Here is a 19,570-nt window from a genome sequence, read left to right on the forward strand (position 1 = left end):
TTTAATTAATATCTAATTCGCTCTACCTCGGAATTAATATATTTTCATATATGCTTAACCGAAGGGGAAGGTTTTGTTCCTCGATAATAGATTTGCCTGGTCTGGGCGCGATCCCTAACAAGACATTCAAATCCAGGAAACGTCAGTGAAGCTTATATACATATATATATGTGTGTGTGTATATATATATATATATATATATATATATATATATATATATATATATATATATATCTATATATATATCTCGAATTCTCGCTACTTCGGGATTATCCCCGGAGGGAAATTTTTCAAGTGATCACTTAAAAACAATCCCCTTCGTTGACGATCTCCATATCGGGGATAATCCCAAAGTAGCGCGAATTCGATATTAGACGACATTTTGTAGCTTCATGAATGTATATAAATCACGATGTGGTAAAAATCTTATATATATGTATATATTCAGGACATTAGATCATTGGATCCTTGAGTCTAATGTTAGCCTTAGAAACACTACAAATAATAAATAAAAAGTTTTAGGAAAGGGAGACACTTTAAAAATTGTTCGTAAAATATTTTTCATCTGTTTAGGTGATACCTTAGTAAAAAAAAAAACAAGATAAAGAAAATAAAGACCTCAAGAAAATCAAAACTTGGTTTACAATACAAAAAGTTTAAAAACGAACAAGAAATAAGTTTATTTTACTACTTAACCGATAACAAAATAAAAGAAGATAGATCTTTCGCATCAAATAATCCATTGATTAACAGTTATCCTAAAAACTCACTAACGAGAGGGTAAACTTCTACTACGGAAAAGAACAGCCGCCATCTTCTACAAAGAAACATAAAGATACGAGCGACAATAATCAAGACATCGAGGAGAAAAAAACTGCTGACGATGCTATTTCTGGGAATGGGTAACCTGGAACTGTTCCCATTAAAACTTTCGGTCTCGTTTCTGGAATCTCTCTGCCTTAAATTCCCATGGCTTCCCGGGACGGTTTGGAAGGAGAGAGAGAGAGAGAGAGAGAGAGAGAGAGAGAGAGAGAGAGAGAGAGAGAGAGAGAGAGAGATTTCGACATTTGTGACGTTCACCGCATACGTAGATTAAAGCCATTGTAAAGTTTCAGTTCGGTTATTGTTTTGACGAAGCGAGAGGAGATTGTTACTCCGCGTTTGAAGCTGGTATGGATGCTCTTGTGTAGAAATGATTTATTATATATATATGTATATATATATATATTGATATAATTATATATATAATATATATATTATATATAATATACGTCCGTATATTTTGAGGAGAGGAGAAAGAAAGAGAGAGCGTAAAGAGAGGATAGGAGAGAAGAGAGGAATAGGAGGAGAAGAGAGGAGTTTTAATAATATGCCTATTATGGTAGATCATGGGAAACGCTTAATTAATTCGTTGGCACTGCGATCTCTCTCTCTCTCTCTCTCTCTCTCTCTCTTATAGGCACACATTCATACCCTCTCTCTATATAACATTACTTAGTCTCTCTCTCTCTCTCTCTCTCTCTCTCTCTCTCTCTCACTTATAGGTACACATTCCTTTATGCGCGTGCGCATATACCAAAGTGCCCTCAAACTCTTCGTAACAAATATATATATCAATAAACTCGTACCGCCAACTTGACCATTAAATCAAACACTCGACGTTAATGGAATTTCGATATAACGTTCAGATAAGGCGAAGCTTCTGATATTCTTTCAATTCCCCATAATCAATGCCGCGAAAGCGATAATGTTGCATCATCGTGCAAAATTAATGCAGGATGGAGAAATTATGATCCAGAACTGAAGTAGAATCCTTTAAATATTCAAGAGAAGATGTAGAGAATCTAGTCTTTTCAAAAATGGAAAGACGTGGAGTGAAGATGGATTCCAACCGATTTATTTAAAATGTAAAAGAATATAAATTTCATATTCTGAATATTCAAGAAAATGGATTAAGAATCTACCAACGAGAAATGAAAAAAAATTGATATGCAACTACAAATTCAGTTTCATCCGTTAAAATAGATATAAAGGAATCAGTTGAGAACGATATTGCATTTATATACTATTTGACAAAATAAAGAATGATCACCATAACAGAAAATTATACTGAAAATGACTTAACGTAATAAACATAAATAAATAAATAATATATATATATATATATATATATATATATATATATATAATATATATATATATATATATATAATATATATATATATATTTCCATGAATTTCTTATTAACCTTATTTCTGAACAATTTCTATTTATTTATTTATTTTATTATTTTTTTTTTTAGATCATGAGCCAATTGCTAAACCAACCGAACCCACAAAAGGGGCCATCAATCTCCCTTCTGGCCCCCGTGGTCTACCTAACTGAACGGGGTCCAGTGAAAGATGCTGACGGGGCAATGCGAGCCCCCCCCCCCCCCCACCATTCATAAAACCCATGACGGCCGATTTACTCGGCTGCGTCCAAAAACTTAGCGGAGGGAAAATTTACAATCGTCTATAATCCTAAAATAAATAGGGAGCCTTAAAATAAATAGGGAGGCTTCGGCGCATAGTCGCTCGAAGTAATAGGGTTTTGTTCTCTCTCTCTCTCTCCTTATTGAATTCCATATTTCATTTCATCAATTTATGAACGATGCCAATTTCTGATACAATTTTTATAGTTATCTATTTGAGTCGTTCAGAAAAATTCACGACACCTAAATTATTCTATGTACTTTGCGAAGTAATTAATTCAGTAAATAAATAACTTATATACACCATTTAAGAGCAACATGGAAAATAACTTATATACAGCATTTAAGAACAACATGGAAAATAACTTAATTACAACATTTAAGAGCAACATGGAAAATAAGTTGTACACAACATTTAGGAACAACATGGTAAATAACTTACACAAAAAATTTAAGAACAACACGGAAAATAATATATACAACATTTAAGAACAACATGGAAAATAAGTTATATACATCATTTAAAAGCAACATAGAAATTAATATTGAGGAGCGTCGTTACATAAAATATTAATTAACGGAAGTACTCTTGGAATTTACACAGCGTACGGAAAAAAAAATCATGCTTTCAACTTGAAGCTTGAATTTTAAAAAATTGGATTACGGGTCTTGGAAAATATGCATCTATATTTTAACAAAATAAAAATGAAAATACATATAAACTTCCCTTTCAGAACTGAGAAATAATGCTTTTTATGTTCATCCTTTAGTCTGAGGCTTCCAAGAAAGTTATATAATATAATAATAATAATAATAATAATAATAATAATAATAATAATCTAATAATAATAATAATAATAATGGTTCGAAAGCTTTGTAAAGGGTATTTAAATTATACACGAATTCGCAAAAATGTTTATTATTGTGTACCGCTAAGAACAGAAAATAATAATAATAATAATAATAATAATAATAATAATAATAATAATAATAATAATAATAATAAAAGCCCTCCACTGGAGTCTGTGCAAGAACATCAGCTACCTTGCAGTAATAAGTGGTACGAGCACCAACCTGAGAGAGTGATAAAAAGAAAACGATCAGGCAAAGATCCTCTGGGACTAATTATCAGAACAGATAGGGTTATACGTGCAAAAAGACCAGACGTGACGTTGATTGACAAAGTCAAGAAGAAAGTATCACTCATTGATGTCGCAATACCATGGGACACCAGAGTTGAAGAGAAAGAGAGGGAAAAAATGGATAAGTATCAAGATCTGAAAATAGAAATAAGAAGGATATGGGATATGCCAGTGGAAATTGTACCCATAATCATAGGAGCACTAGCACGATCCCAAGATCCCTGAAAAGGAATCTAGAAAAACTAGAGCTGAAGTAGCTCCAGGACTCATGCAGAAGAGTGTGATCCTAGAAACGGCGCCAATATAGTAAGAAAAGTGATGGGACTCCTAAGGAGGCAGAATGAACGGAACCCGGAACCCCCACACTATAAATATCACCCAGTCGAATTGGAGGACTGTGATAGAGCAAAAAAAAAAATAAATAAATAAAAATAAAAATAATAATAATAATGATTCCTTGGGAAAGGATCTTTACCATAATTTCCTCAGTCTACTCAGCTGTAAATGAGTACCTATCCCTGATGGGGTAGGGTCCAGCTATGGGTTAAATAGCAAAACTCAGCAATGATGGAAAGAAATGAAGGAATAAACGACAACGACGTAAATGGAACCTCTGGCAACAGAGGAGCCTCGTCCGGCAACCAGGTATTCAACCCAATTGTAGGGGAAGACGGTCAGGTACTTGGAGGTCGTCATTCCAGCAACTGATCACCACAACGACAGTAATCAACAGCCTGAGATTGGAGCTACAGAGGCAAAAAGGAAGAAATGGACAAGAGAAGAAAATAAGGAAATATGGAGATGCTACATCAGAGCAACCCGACGAGAGAGGATATAGAAGAAGATTGATCAACATCTGGAATGAGAGGAATAACACCCCCCAAACAGAGCAGAGGCTGGCAGACCAAGTAAGGGAACATTAAGAAAAAGAACTGCTCTCCCCAACAGAAAGAGAAGAACTGGAAAGGGAAATGTCACACGACGACGAATTACACGAAGACGAACTGAGAGACGATGCCACATGAAGTACGACAGGGAGGATGAAGTATCAAACAACGACACACGAAGAAACACCGACGAAGTAACAGAGAGGACGGAATGGGTAGAAAAGATTAGACAATGGATGGAGCCAGATACAGAGAGAACAAAGATCCCCTCCATGAAAGCCTACAACACCAAGAAATTAAGGGAGAAAACAAGTGAGGTCAATGAAATAATGAGCCTAATACACACCACCAGTATCACAGAAACAAATAACTTGACATATGCAGGAGCAAGATTAGTAGCAGAACTGATGGGGTATTCGAACACCACACCACCGTCACAACCAACCCAACAGAAACCAAAACAGAAAACAAACTCCTTGGAAAAGGCGCCTGGAAAAGCAAATCATGGTGATGAGATCTGACTTGAGTAAACTGAAAGAGATGGCAGAAAAAAGGCTAAGAAGCAAGAAAAACAAGGGAGGAACTCAACGAGAAATACAAAGTACAAGAGAGGGGACTAAACAACACAATAGAAGATGTAAAACAGAGGCTCAAGGCCAAAGCACACAAGATCCAACGGTACATGAACAGGAATAAGGGATACCAACAGAACAAACTATTCGGAACCAACCAGAAAAGACTATACAGCCAACTAAGAGGGGAAGACAACCACCCAGAAATTCCTGAAGCCGAACCAAGTAAGAGACTCTGGGAAAACATATGGAGCAATCCGGTATCACACAACAAACATGCAACATGGCTCCAGGAAGTCAAGGAAGAAGAAAAAGGGAAAACAGGGAGAATAAAACAAAGATTCACAGAGATCACGACAGACACAGTCAGACACCAACTAAATAAAATGCCAAACTGGAAAGCCCCAGGTCCCGATGAAAGTCCATGGATACTGGCTCAAAAACTTCAAGGCCCTACACCCACGAATAGCAGAACAACTCCAGCATTGTATCTCAAATCACCAAGCACCCAAATGGATGACCACAGGAAGAACATCCTAAGTACAAAAAGACAAGAGTAAGGGAAATATAGCCAGTAACTACAGGCCTATCACCTGCCTACCAATAATGTGGAAGTTACTAACAGGTATCATCAGTGAAAGGCTATACAACTACCTAGAGGAGACAAACACCATCCCCTACCAACAGAAAGGCTGCAGAAGGAAGTGTAGGGGCACAAAAGACCAGCCTCCTGATAGACAAAATGGTAATGAAGAACAGTAGAGAAGGAAAACCAACCTAAGCATGGCATGGATAGACTATAAGAAAGCCTTCGACATGATACCACACACATGGCCTTTAATAGAATGCCTGAAAATATATGGGGCAGAGGAAAATACCATCAGCTTCCTCAAAAATACAATGCGCAACTGGAATACAATACTTACAAGCTCTGGAATAAGACTAGCAGAGGTTAATATCAGGAGAGGGATCTTCCAGGGCGACTCACTGTCCCCACTACTCTTCATAGTAGCCATGATTCCCATGACAAAAGTACTACAGAAGATGGATGCCGGGTACCAACTCAAGAAAAGAGCAACAAAATTAACCATCTGATGTTCATGGACGACATCAAGCTGTATGGTAAGAGCATCAAGGAAATAGATACCCTAATCCAGACTGTAAGGAATTGTATCTGGGGGACATCAGGATGGAGTTTGGGAATAGAAAAATGCGCCTTAGTCAACATACAAAAGGCAAAGTAACGAGAACTGAAGGGATAAAGCTACCATATGGGGAGCAACATCAAACACATAGATGAGACAGGATACAAATACCTGGGAATAATGGAAGGAGGAGATATAAAACACCAAGAGATGAGGACACGAATCATGAAAGAATATATGCAGAGACTCAAGGCGATACTCAAGTCAAAACTCAACGGTGGAAATATGATAAAAGCCATAAACACTTGGGCAGTGCCAGTAATCAGATACAGCGCAGGAATAGTGGATTGGACGAAGGCAGAACTCTCGCAGCATAGATCAGAAAACCAGGAAACAAATGACAATACACAAAGCACTACACCCAAGAGCAAATACGGACAGACTATACATAACACGAAAGGAAGGAGGGAGAGGACTACTAAGTATAGAGGACTGCGTCAACATCGAAAACAGAGCACTGGGGCAATATCTGAAAACCAGTGAAGACGAGTGGCTAAAGAGTGCATGGGGAAGAAGGACTAATAAAAGTAGACGAAGACCCAGAAATATACAGAGACAGGAGAAAGACAGAAAGAACAGAGGACTGGCACAACAAACCAATGCACGGACAATACATGAGACAGACTAAAGAACTAGCCAGCGATGACAATTGGCAATGGCTACAGAGGGGAGAGCTAAAGAAGGAAACTGAAGGAATGATAAACAGCGGCACAGATCAGGCCCTAAGAACCAGATATGTTCAAAGTACGATAGACGAAATAACATCTCTCCATATGTAGGAAGTGCAATACGAAAAATGAAACCATAAACCACATAGCAAGTGAATGCCCGGCACTTGCTCAGAACCAGTACAAAAAGAGGCATGATTCAGTGGCAAAAGCCCTCCACTGGAGCCTGTGCAAGAAACATCAGCTACCTTGCAGTAATAAGTGGTACGAGCACCAACCTGAAGGAGTGATAGAAAACGATCAGGCAAAGATCCTCTGGGACTATGGTATCAGAACGGATAGGGTGATACGTGCAAAACAGACCAGACGTGACGTTGATTGACAAAGTGAAGAAGAAAGTATCACTCATTGATGTCGCAATACCATGGGACACCAGAGTTTGAAGAGAAAGAGAAGGAATGGATAAGTATCAAGATCTGAAAATAGAAATAAGAAGGATATGGGATATGCCAGTGGAAATCGTACCCATAATCATAGGAGCACTAGGCACGATCCAAGATCCCTGAAAAGGAATCTAGAAAAACTAGAGGCTGAAGTAGCTCCAGGACTCATGCAGAAGAGTGTGATCCTAGAAACGGCACACATAGTAAGAAAAGTGATGGACTCCTAAGGAGGCAGGATGCAACCCGGAACCCCACACTATAAATACCACCCAGTCGAATTGGAGGACTGTGATAGAGCAAAAAAAAAAAAAAAAAAAAAAAAAACAAAAAAAAAAAAAAATAAAAAAAAAAAAAAAAAAATAGTAATAATATAATAATAATAATAATAATAATAATATATAAAGATTGGTACTTAAAAATGTTCAAATTTCTCATCTTTTCTCATAGAGATGACAATTCAGAAAGTAAATAAACCGCCAAAACGTTTTTCTTATTGATCAGAATTAGTTATCAAAACCTACCCTGATTTTCTTCTTCACTAGTGATGATTTTTGAGCTCCCTCTTACACTGGCTTTATTTAGAAAAAGCAATTTTCTTCTTCGGTCTCCCCTCCATCCAGGTCTGTCCTTTACTACCAAGGATTAAATTAATCCATAAATCGCTATTGCTACTACTGCGGTATCTCTCTCTGCTTGCCTAAAACATTGATATTGGAACTCAGCGGTTGAACGTTTGGCAACAGTGGTCTCGACTATGTATATATGTATGTAGGTATGTATATATGTATGTTTGTAAAGCCTATGAATATTTACTCAAAAATAACTGTAAAACCTTTAAGGGTTTTAGAGTTCATGTATCTTTACACATAGTAATGCATTAACAAATATGTTGATACGATAAGTTGCGGCCTTGATACGTATTAGGTGGTAATTCATCTGAATAATATTTTCTTTGATTTTGAAGAAAATCTGTGACTAAAATCATTTTTTTTTTTTTTTTAGCTTCAACTAATGCAAACGCGCAAATAAGAGAATACGGAATGTTCCACCGGACAGGATAATTATAAAGTTCCACCTGAGAGCTTAGAAAATCAAGTTTCTTCTTTTTTTTAATTTCACCTTCAAAAGAATCTTCAACCATTGCAATCGTACAAATAACAGAATACGGAAAACACCACCGGACAGCGGAAAAAATATAGTTTTTTCTGAGAATCTTTAAGGTTTAAAAAGAGAATATGGAAAGTTCCACCAGACAGAGAAAATGCAAATTTTTTCTTTGATTTTCAAGGGAATCCATAGCCACTTGAACTGTTATGGAAAGTTCCACCACATGGAGGAGGAAATAAAAATTTTTTTCACTGATTTTCAAGGGAATCCATTTTAACAGCAACCGTGCAAATAAGAGAATACGGAAAGCCCCATCGGACAGTGAATAAAAGTTTCTCTTAGCTTTTCTGAGAATCTATAATGTGTCAAAAAGTTAATATGGAAAGGTTCCACTGAATAAAGAAAATAGATTCTGGGGGAGATTTGCAAGGGAATCCATAACCACTGTTTCTGAGAACCTGTAATTTGTCAAAAACTTGATATGGAAATGTCCTACTGAATATAGAAATTAATTCATTTGGGGATTTTCAAGGGAATCCATAACCACTGCAACCGTGCAAATAAGAGAACATGGAAAGCCCCACCGACCGGAGGAGAAAAATGATCTGACCAAAAAATGCCCACCCTTATTATAACGGGTTATTTATTTACGACGATTAGTCCCCCGTTGGACAAGTAGTTTTCGCGCTCGACTACCAATCCGGTGGTCCGAAGTTAGATTCTCGGCTCTGCCAACTCGGAATCAGAGGAATTTATTTCTGCTTATAGAAATTAATTTCTCGATTTAATGTAGTTCGGATTCCACAATAAACTGTAGGTCCCGTTGCTAGGTAACTAATTGGTTCCTAGCCACGTAAAAATATCTAATTCTTCGGGCCAGCCCTAGGAGAGCTGTTGATCAGCTCAGTGGTCTGGTAAAACTAAGATATACTTAAATTTACGACGATGAGGCGCTTTTCCATTACAGCACACTAAACTATAACCCCATAAATATTCAGCGGCCCGATTTAGCCTCCGAAGCAGAGGAGCATTTAGACTCTTCACGAAGTCCCAAAGTGCTAATGCCATTTTCAGAGCCGCGTCAACGATATTCCTTCGACGGGTCTCCCGTCGGAGGGCTCACCGAATCAGCGGCCGTAGAACCAAAGGTATTCATTTAGTGGCGGAAAGGTGGAGAGGCAGAGGCAGCCCCCCTCCCCCCACAAAAAATTAAATAAATAAAAATATTAAAACAAATTTATTTAAAAACTAAATAAATAAATAAATAAATAAATAAATAAATAATAAATAAATAAATAAATAAATAAATAAATAAATAAATAAATAAATAAAGGGACTGTTTGTCATCTGAAGTTTATTTAAACCGTTACAGGTTCGTTTTTATACTCAGAGAAGAATAAGAATCGGAGAGAGAGAGAGAGAGAGAGAGAGAGAGAGAGAGAGAGAGAGAGAGAGAGAGAGATAAAACCTAAAAGAATCATTGTCAGACCTTAGTCAAAGGAATGTAATGTGGAACTGGAAAAGTAAATGGCATGGCTGGAAAGTGAAGTAATGAGAATAAAAAGCTGGAAATGCGAAATATGGGAACCAGACATTCCATAGGACTTCCAGTTTTATTATTTATTGAATATTTATCAGAATTTAGGAGTCAAAGGACTATAACGTGGCTCTGGAAAAAAAATGACTCGGCTGGAAAGCGAAGTAATGAGAGAAAGGGCTGGAAATGTGATATGTGGACAACAGATATTCCAGAGCACTTCCAGTTTCGTTACAAGCTTTTGTGACCGCATCTGGACAGACTACGTAGCCGTAAAAGGGCTGCCTTCATGGTTGTCTAAAAATGTTTCTACATAGAAGAGATGAGAGAAAATGCACCCATAACTTTCGCCGGCGAGAGAAGAGGGTGAAAACCTTCGATGGAAAGTGGTGCTTCCAGGAGATAAAATATTGTGTGTGAAAAATACATTACATGGCCTGTGGAGTTACGTTTATGCTAGACGTCTGGGGGATGAAAGAGATCAAATATCGTTTCGGAGGAATATATTAGATGGATACATGAGTTATATTATGTTTATGCTAGACGGCTGGAGAAGGCATATTTATGAACATATAAAAGTGGAAGGAATAACAAGTTATGGGAAGTATTACGCGAAGATAAGAACACGAAAGCCTGTTTAACTATGTGGTTTAAATTCTTATAGTGATAATTACATTTAAAGCTAGCATGCTGATGGCGTATGCTATATAACAGCTAAAACAAAAGTGGTATAATTAATAAAACAAAAGCAACGATTTAGATATAAATTTCTGAATATCCAAGTTTTATTAGAAGCCTAAACCCTGATGTTGACTACCTTGTAAAACATTAAAGAATAGTTATTAGAGTGACGAGTCTGCGTAGATTACCATCAACTAAGTTGAACGATTTGGCATGGTGAAAAGATAATAGGATACGAAATGCTTTGGCAAAAAAAAAAAAAAAAAAAAAAAAAAAAAACAAAAAAAAAAAAAAAAAAAAAGCAGGTACACAAAGAGAATGTCTAAGTTACGAGTTCCTGTCTCGAAGGTAATTGGCAAGGGGTCGCAAATCCGCACCTGAATAAAACTATAGGGTTAATTTGGTTGGCTGCCAGCTACGGTAGTTTGAGCAGCATAATGAGAGAGCAAAGTATTAAGCTGTTTGCCAGTCGACTGGATTAGGAACGTTTATGATAGTTCTTCTTCCAGTTTAAACGTATGATTTTGTTGTTATTCAGATTAGAAGCTATAAAATACAAAAGCTTTGTATACGCACGCTTACAAACAGGCAAGTGGTAAAGTTATAAAAACAGCGTACATAAGGCCATTTTTATGAAGAGTCGAGATATCAATATAACTATATAATAAGGCTAAAAAAATAAAATTATCAGCTTTCTTTTTTCACCCAGTTCAGAGACTGTTTGTTCCTCTCCCTTTTGTTTGCGATAAAATGGTTGAAGGATAAATTTTAAAAAGTCGAAGAGAGTAAAAAAAAAAATTTCATGATAAAACAGTCTTTAATATACTCTGCACGAACAGTAAAATCTTATCTTTATGCTCATCTACCTTTTCGCCCCACGAAAATCTATTTTTAACCAATTCTCCTGCAATACCAACAATCAATTTACCCAAATTCTATTTCTCCTGCGATACCAACAAGCAATTTACCAAATTTCAATTTCGCAAAAATCGTGGAGTATTGTAAAGTAATCATTTTATGATGTTTAATTTCGATTAACAAAAAATTAAATGTTATAATCAATTCACTCACATTCCAATATTCGACGTCCGATAAAAATAATCTTATTCACATAATACTCCATTAAAAGTTGTGGTGCCCATTGCCCCCCCCACCCCCGCCCCCCCCCCCAAAAAACCCCAAAAAATACACACACACATATATATATATATATATATATATATATATATATATATATATATATATATATATATATTTATTCTCTGGACATTTTTATGTAGATATTTCTTTTTCGATTACGACAACAGTCGTTCGAATGGATTCCCTTTCGGTATATCCTCTACAAAAACATTGGTTTTAAATAATTACTCCAAACTAAAGCTATCTGAATTTAGAGTGGCAAACACTAACCACCATTTCTGACATATGATTCATTAAAAAATCAACACAAATAACGGAGGCCAACCAATTAACTCTTTTAAATCAACACTCGATATTAACGTTTTTGTTTACAAATTCCTATGCCATGAAAGGTGTGGTCGGGGAGAGGGGGAGGGGGAGGGGCTGGGGGAGGGGGAGGGGAGGGGGAGGGGGAGGGTGAGTAGGAGGGGGGAAGGGGAAGGGGGAGGGGGGAGGGGTGGGGGGTGGATGGGCAGCTGGAAATAGAATTGTCCAATATTGTAGGGCATTTGATGTACTGCATTTGCATTGCATGTTAACGAATATTGGAGGCCACAGCCATTATTCACCAAGGTCAAACTGATATCCATTGAAAAATGGGACAAAGGTATTTTACTTAGCTTAAAACAACTTCTTCCTTCAGTTTACTTTAACTTACTAAAAAAAATTTAAAAAAAGGTGCACACAATAAAAAGAAGCTAAAAAGAAGCGATATACTTCATTTGATTTCTATGAAATTTAGACTATCAAGACAAGCACTATATATAGGCAGTGAAAAGAGGGAGTTAGAGCAGTTGGACAGCGAGTCAAAAGACATAAAGGTAATAAAAGCAGGTGAGCGCAATGATCTAAAGGTGACACCTGGAGAAAACTAGTTACACTGTGAAAAGTTAGAGAAGTTGGATAGCAAGACAGAAAGAAAGGAAGCGGAAATGGAGGTGGAATAATAGGCTAAAAAGTGGATGCAGCTAGGAGTCTAAAGGACGCCGAAATAAACATTTAGTAATGCCTACAGTGCACCGGGTAACGTACTCTAATGGCACTATCGCATTTCGGACGAAATGATGAGGCATCCTAGAACAGTTATGATAGGAATACAAAGATAAACTACGAACACGTTTCCCTTTACTTATATCCGAAGCAAATAATAATAATAATAATAATAATAATAATAATAATAATAATAATAATAATAATAATAATAATAATAACAGCAACCTCAAAAACAATAAATTTCGATGTCAACATTTCGATGGTCACAGCAAACGCCCTCTGCGTTTACAGTTTACGATGCGACTGGGTGATTCTTTTGGCGGTTTTTATTCAAGAATTGATACTGGGTGCTCGTTGCCAAAACAACTGACTCAACAAATCGTTGGTGTCATTAGTATCACGACACGAAATGCGCCAATCTTAAACGTCGACGAAAAAAGCAGTTGCTAAAGTGTTTTTTTTTAAGATTACATGACACACAACCAAAATGAATATACTTTCAATCTGTTTTGTAATCTGTAGAAATAAAACAGCAAATCAGAATTTTAAATCGCTATTGGCAAGTACGCAAAAAGCTATGCTGTAATCAAATGCTTCCCAGATAAAACAAAGCGTTTTATATTCTGCATGAACACTGCGGAGAGAGAGAGAGAGAAGAGAGAGAGGAGAATGGGAGAGAAGAGGAGAGGAAGAGAGGAGAGCACTATCAACACACCGATGGTTTGACAAGATGCAACATCATTACTGGGAATCTATTGCGTAGTAAATCTTGAGTAAAGAGGCAATAACTTGTCCAATACATTGTGGTGTAAGAAGAGAAACCAATTATTCCCTGATAAACAGGTCACCCAATGTTTTGTTGATGTTGTTGTTAATGTAAATATATGGAAACGTTTGGATTGAATTGAATATAGAATTTAGGCTACAGGCCAATCACTGGGACCTTTGAAGTCATTCAGGGCTGAAACGGAAAATGAGAGAGAGGTTTGAAAGGCGTAACAGGAGGAAAACATCGCAGTTGCAGTATTAATCATTTGTGTGGGCAGGGTGGAAAGTAAGATGGAAGAAAATGAATATGAAAGGAGGTACAGTAAAAGGAACGAAAGGGGTTGCAGCTAGGGGCCGAAGGCACGCTGCAAAGAACCTTAAGTAACGCACTACCCCACTACGTAGGCGGAGCCTTTGGTAGATGTTGCCCCTACTAGGATAAATTGTTTATCAGAATGGTGGATTTACGATATTCACAATTAATTCTATAATTAACCAAACAAGGAAAATGGAAATATTAAACATGAAATTGCAATAACCACAGCGGCCTTTTAATCTCTTTGATTCTTCACACTTTTTGGATATGCTTGTCACTACAAAGCCTGATATCCAAAAGCAAGAACATGAAGCAATTCAGACTTCCGTAATAGGGTTCGAACCCTCATCCCGAGTATCAGGAGGAGGTCGCGTTACCGACCTGACCACGAGAGGTATACAAGAATCCGGTTACATACTGTTGGGGTTAGCTTTATAATTTTCTGTCTTTTATGACATCAATAATAGCGCGAGGTTTGAATAATTCATATTTCTAGTAGCCTTTTTTTTATCTAAGTCCTTTTAATACCTAAACCAGACCAGATATGGGTTAGTAAATTAATAAAAAGCCTAAAAATATATGTTGATCAATAGAGGAAATCTTTTTCATTAAAGATAGAAACCCCAAATACTATTGTTAGCCCGAATTACGACTACCACGGTTTTATATCTTTATATAAAGTGTATATATATAATTATATATAGCCTTATATATTTTATTTTATATATATGTATAATACTATACAATATTATATACATATATATATATATATATATACTATATATATATATATATATACTATATATATATATATCTAAAGCTATACAACCGTGATAGTCGTAATTCGGGTTAAAAATAGTATTTGGTTTTATTTCTTTAATAAAAAAGATTTCTTTTATTGATCAACGCATATTTTTAGGCTTTTTATTAATTTACTAACCCATATATGGTATGGTTATAACGACTCAGATAAAAAAAAGTTACCAGAAATATGAATCATACAAAGCTCATTTACCAGGGTTGGCAATTATTAAATCCAACTGATTAATCAAGTGATAAAATCATTGATTTTTTTTCAAGTAAAAAATCATGATTTTCATTTTTTTTTTTTTTTTTTTAATTTGAAAGCAAACAAATTGAAAAATATGGCTTGGAGGTTAATAAAAACTTGAGCATAACTGCGTTGCATCTATTTATTTTGATATAAAAAAAAATTGCAAGTACATACTTTAGGTCAGAACTGGAAACCTAAAAGATACATCAATAGTAATTCTGCCATAAAATACATTTTGAGGAAAAAATGATTGAAAAAATATCTAACAAATAAAAAAATTAATTAAAAAAATAAATTATCTTTATTTTTTTTTCAAAGAAATCATAAAAATCACCAACCCTGTCGTTTACTGATGATATGAAATGTAGAAAATTAAGTAACACACACACAAACACACACACACACACACACACACATATATATAAAGATATATATATATCTATAGTATATATATCATATATATATATATATATATATATATATATAGATTATATATATATATATATATATAAATTTATGGATATATACGTATAAAGCAAGAGAACACTACCAAAATATACAAACTAAAACAAATCAAAATTAAAGTGAAAACGGAGGGGAAAAAACGTAACGTTCCCTTTCGTTCATTACTCAGTCTGAGACTCGTCTTGCATATATTTAAGCCACTAAAGATACCGGCGTCAGAGAGAGCATAAGAGGAGTCTTTAACCAGAAGGAATTTGAGCACTACTCAAATAATCCCTTTAGCGACTAAATGTTGCAAAGAAAGCCTCTTTTGAAGAAGGTATTCTGAAGCGGAATATACCTCTCTCGGAGTTAGGGATTACGTTATGTTAAGAGACTTTACTGTGCTACTTTGAAAGTCTCCTTCAGTCCACAGACGTATTATATATATATATATTATATATATATATGTATATATATATATATATATATATATAACCTATATATATATACATATGATCGAATAAACCTCAGTTATCAAATTGGGCAAGAATACGGTGTTTTAGCTACTTTTACTAATACTCGCATATAGAAGCAAATTATATATATATATATATATATATATATATATATATATATATATATATATATATATATATATATAGTGCCTATAAAAGATGTACATAGCCAATTCTTATTCAAGCATGAAACTGATTTATCACATTTTCTACTCTGTAATATATATTTAACGTTGACGCCTGAATGGGATTCCGATAACCAATTCAATGTGGGACATTCAACAGGAGCAAAATCTGTGAGAAGCCATTTCGCAGCATAACCGCAAAATATGTCTATTTTTATTTTGATCATTTTGATTTGGAGGAATTAAATTCACGGCGTCACAGTAACAATCGTTGCTTTGGCCAATTTTTGCGAATACCAAAATTAAATTCAAGAGCTATGATCCTATTAAATATGATGAGAAGTTACTTTTTTTTATTCTGAAATAGCTATAATTTCATTGTGTTTTGGTTCCGGAATAATAATAAATGTTTAAAAATTCTAGAAACATAATTTTCCTCTTCTTGTGCAACATAATTTTTTTGAAAAAAAAAAAAAAAGAAAAAAAAATCATACTACAATAGAAGTTCTCACTCTCATATACCATACACGAGATATTTATTAGTGATGCATCGTGAAAAATACATTTTACTCGATAAAAAAAAAAGAATTTAAGAGATACGCAAAACATTCATACGAAAGTTTTTTTCCTTCTCGCCTGTATGAGTCAAAAAGAATGAACTGTCTGTCTGATTAAAGTTTTTCTGACATGAGCAATAATCTTTATCTGACATGGTGCAGATTTTCCATGCCCTGCATCAGCCAGAATGTATTTATATAAAACGTTTAAGCTTCTTAAAAAAAAAAAAAAAAAAAAAAAAAAAAAAAAAAAAAACAGGTCCGTGGGGGGGGGGGGGTGGGGGGGGGGGAGGATTGTGAAATGTGGTCTCCTATTACTTAGCCTCGTTTTAGTTACGCTAATTGAGGTAAGCATCTATCCATACTCTCTTCCCATGCAGGCTTGTTGGATACTAAATGTCTCCTTTATACATCTTGCTGAACTAGGTGCCACCTTGGGCCAAGTACCCGCGATGGCATAAGGCCAACCAACCAACGAACTATAACTAATACAAACGTGAACCTAAAATATGCGGATATGCCGTCATTAATAGCATGTTTATATTAACTATCTACAGAGGAAAATATAACTATCATGATATTTCTAAATACCTCTGAAATTTTATCATTTGTTTCTGTCTATACACCAAATTTTGAAATAAAATTACGACCAACCAAAAGATTGATACGGACTGAAATAAAACAAAAAAAACGAGGATTTTAACACCATTATTACAAGGAAAACTACACAACGTGATAAAGGAATTCGCCATTTTTCTCTTCCGATAAACAAAATTGAGATTTTGAAACCTTTCGTTCCAAATTTAGTTGAATTTTATCTACTTCGAAATAATTGCCTCAACTATAACTACTATATTAAACTTCAGATAAATAAATGAATTAGTTATGATGAAGGATATTAATCTATCAGCAAAGCATTCAATTTACCGAGACAGCAATTCACATTACATGATTGTCCGACATTTAATAAAACATAACAATGTAGAAACGATTAAATCTACATTAAGAGCGTAGCAGCTTCATCTACGCCCCTTTAGCATTCATTAGTGAACGGAGAATTCAAGTATACGTTTCGATTATGAGAGTTCTAAATATTTTTTTAATGTTAACCTTTGGATCCAAAACGCTTGTATGCATCAAATTCTTGCCTATCGAAAAACATCTTTTATTCCTTTGCCATTCATTAATGACCTAAGAATGAAAATTTACATTTCGAATGTGAGAGTTCTAAATTTTTTTCAATGTTCACCTCTGGACCCAAAATACTCGTGTGCATCAACTTTATAAAAGCCTATCGAAAAACTCGCCATGCCATTGAATTAATCGTGACGTCATCCAACAATATGAGAAGGAAAAGCGATACATCACAGTGGAAGGCGTAACTCAACCTAAAGTGTGCGTATATATTATATACCGAGTCATGAAGTATAATAGCTACCGGCTGAAGGCAACATTTATATGTTAATGTTCTGGTTAACGTCGTATGAATATTCAAATGTTCCCTCTAACGATAAGGGCAACTAAGAGCGGAGCTTCATTCCAGCAATATATGTGACGTTGTCCACATTTTCCATGTAAATTGCGAGAGTTATCCATTTTATGAAACAAATGCATTGAAGAGCAATTTAGTTTCATCCCCTCGTGAAGAGAGCAAAAAAGTACTCCAGAAAAAAAATTTCTCTGTTCCTGAAATTAATTGCAAGACTTACATATAAAACTAGTATATGAATGCCGACACGAATCTCTTCTTAAATTTAAGGGGAGGTTTTTTTGTAATACTTTAGTTAGTGTATGAATACATATACATACATACAACAATAAATAAATATAATATCTATTTATTTACAATATATGTATATATATATAAATATTATTATATATATATATATATATGTATATATATATATATATATATATATATATATATTATATAATATATATATATTATATATGATGATGTGTATAATGAGTGGGGACAAAGGAAGGATTAAAGAAGATGATGAAGCTATCAAAGGCTAGAAATAAGAGCACCAAAGATATAACACACATCAAACAAATAAAGAATCAAGAGGGTGTCGTGCTTAGAAAGGAGGAAGACATTGTGAAGAGATGGAAAGAATATTCGAACAGTTGTTAAATGAAGAAAATAATAGACTAATAAGAGAGGATGGGCAAGTGAACATTGGCATGGTAATGAAGGTTTTCTAGGCAAGAGGTACTAAATGCACTGAAGAAGATGAAGAATGGAAGGCAACCGGACCAGACATGATCCCGGTGGAGGCATGGAAAACAAAGCATTATGGAGATGAAGGAGTGGATATACTGTACGATCTTATGATAAAGATCCTTGAACAGGAAAAGATACCAAATGAGTGGTGTGGGAGTATAGTTGATCCCAATTTTTAAAGGGAAAAGGCGATGTCCAAGAGTGTGGTAATTATAGGGGCATTAAATTGATGTCCCACACTTTGAAGATACTGGAAAGGATGATAGATGCTAGACTGAGAGAAGAAGTACAAATAGGTAAAGAGCAGATGGGATTTTATGAAGGGAAGGGGAACAACAGATGGTATATTTTGTCTGAGGCAAATATGGAGAAATTCGGGGAAAGACAAAGGGACCTACATATGGTATTCATTGCCTTGAAAAGGCTTATGACAGAGTCCCGAGACAAGAGGTATGGAGGAGCCTGAGGAGATGGTGCCAGAGAATATGTGCGATTGATACAAGAGATGTACCGGAATGTATTTACCAGAGTGAGGAGCAGTGTGGAGACAGAAGGTTTTGAGGTGAGAGTAGGATACACCAGGGGTCGGCTCTGAGCCCTTTATCTTTAACATAGTGATGGATGTTATAATAGAGGAAGTAAGGGAGACAGTACCATGGAACATATTTGTATGC

The 19,570-nt window shown here is 35.3% G+C and overlaps 1 protein-coding gene across 1 annotated transcript in view; it reads left to right on the plus strand.

The window, feature by feature from the left end:
* The window catches only part of LOC135195279 (doublesex- and mab-3-related transcription factor B1-like), an 89,472-nt gene that overhangs the window by 13,998 nt on the left and 55,904 nt on the right, over positions 1-19,570 (plus strand). The window contains exons 2-3 of the mRNA XM_064221537.1: positions 9,496-9,645; positions 14,200-14,365. Coding sequence (XP_064077607.1) covers positions 9,496-9,645; positions 14,200-14,365 — 316 coding nt within the window. The remainder of the gene's footprint in view (positions 1-9,495; positions 9,646-14,199; positions 14,366-19,570) is intronic.

The sequence above is a fragment of the Macrobrachium nipponense genome, chromosome 16 (assembly GCF_015104395.2).
Source record: "Macrobrachium nipponense isolate FS-2020 chromosome 16, ASM1510439v2, whole genome shotgun sequence".
In the NCBI taxonomy this organism is placed as follows: domain Eukaryota; kingdom Metazoa; phylum Arthropoda; class Malacostraca; order Decapoda; family Palaemonidae; genus Macrobrachium; species Macrobrachium nipponense.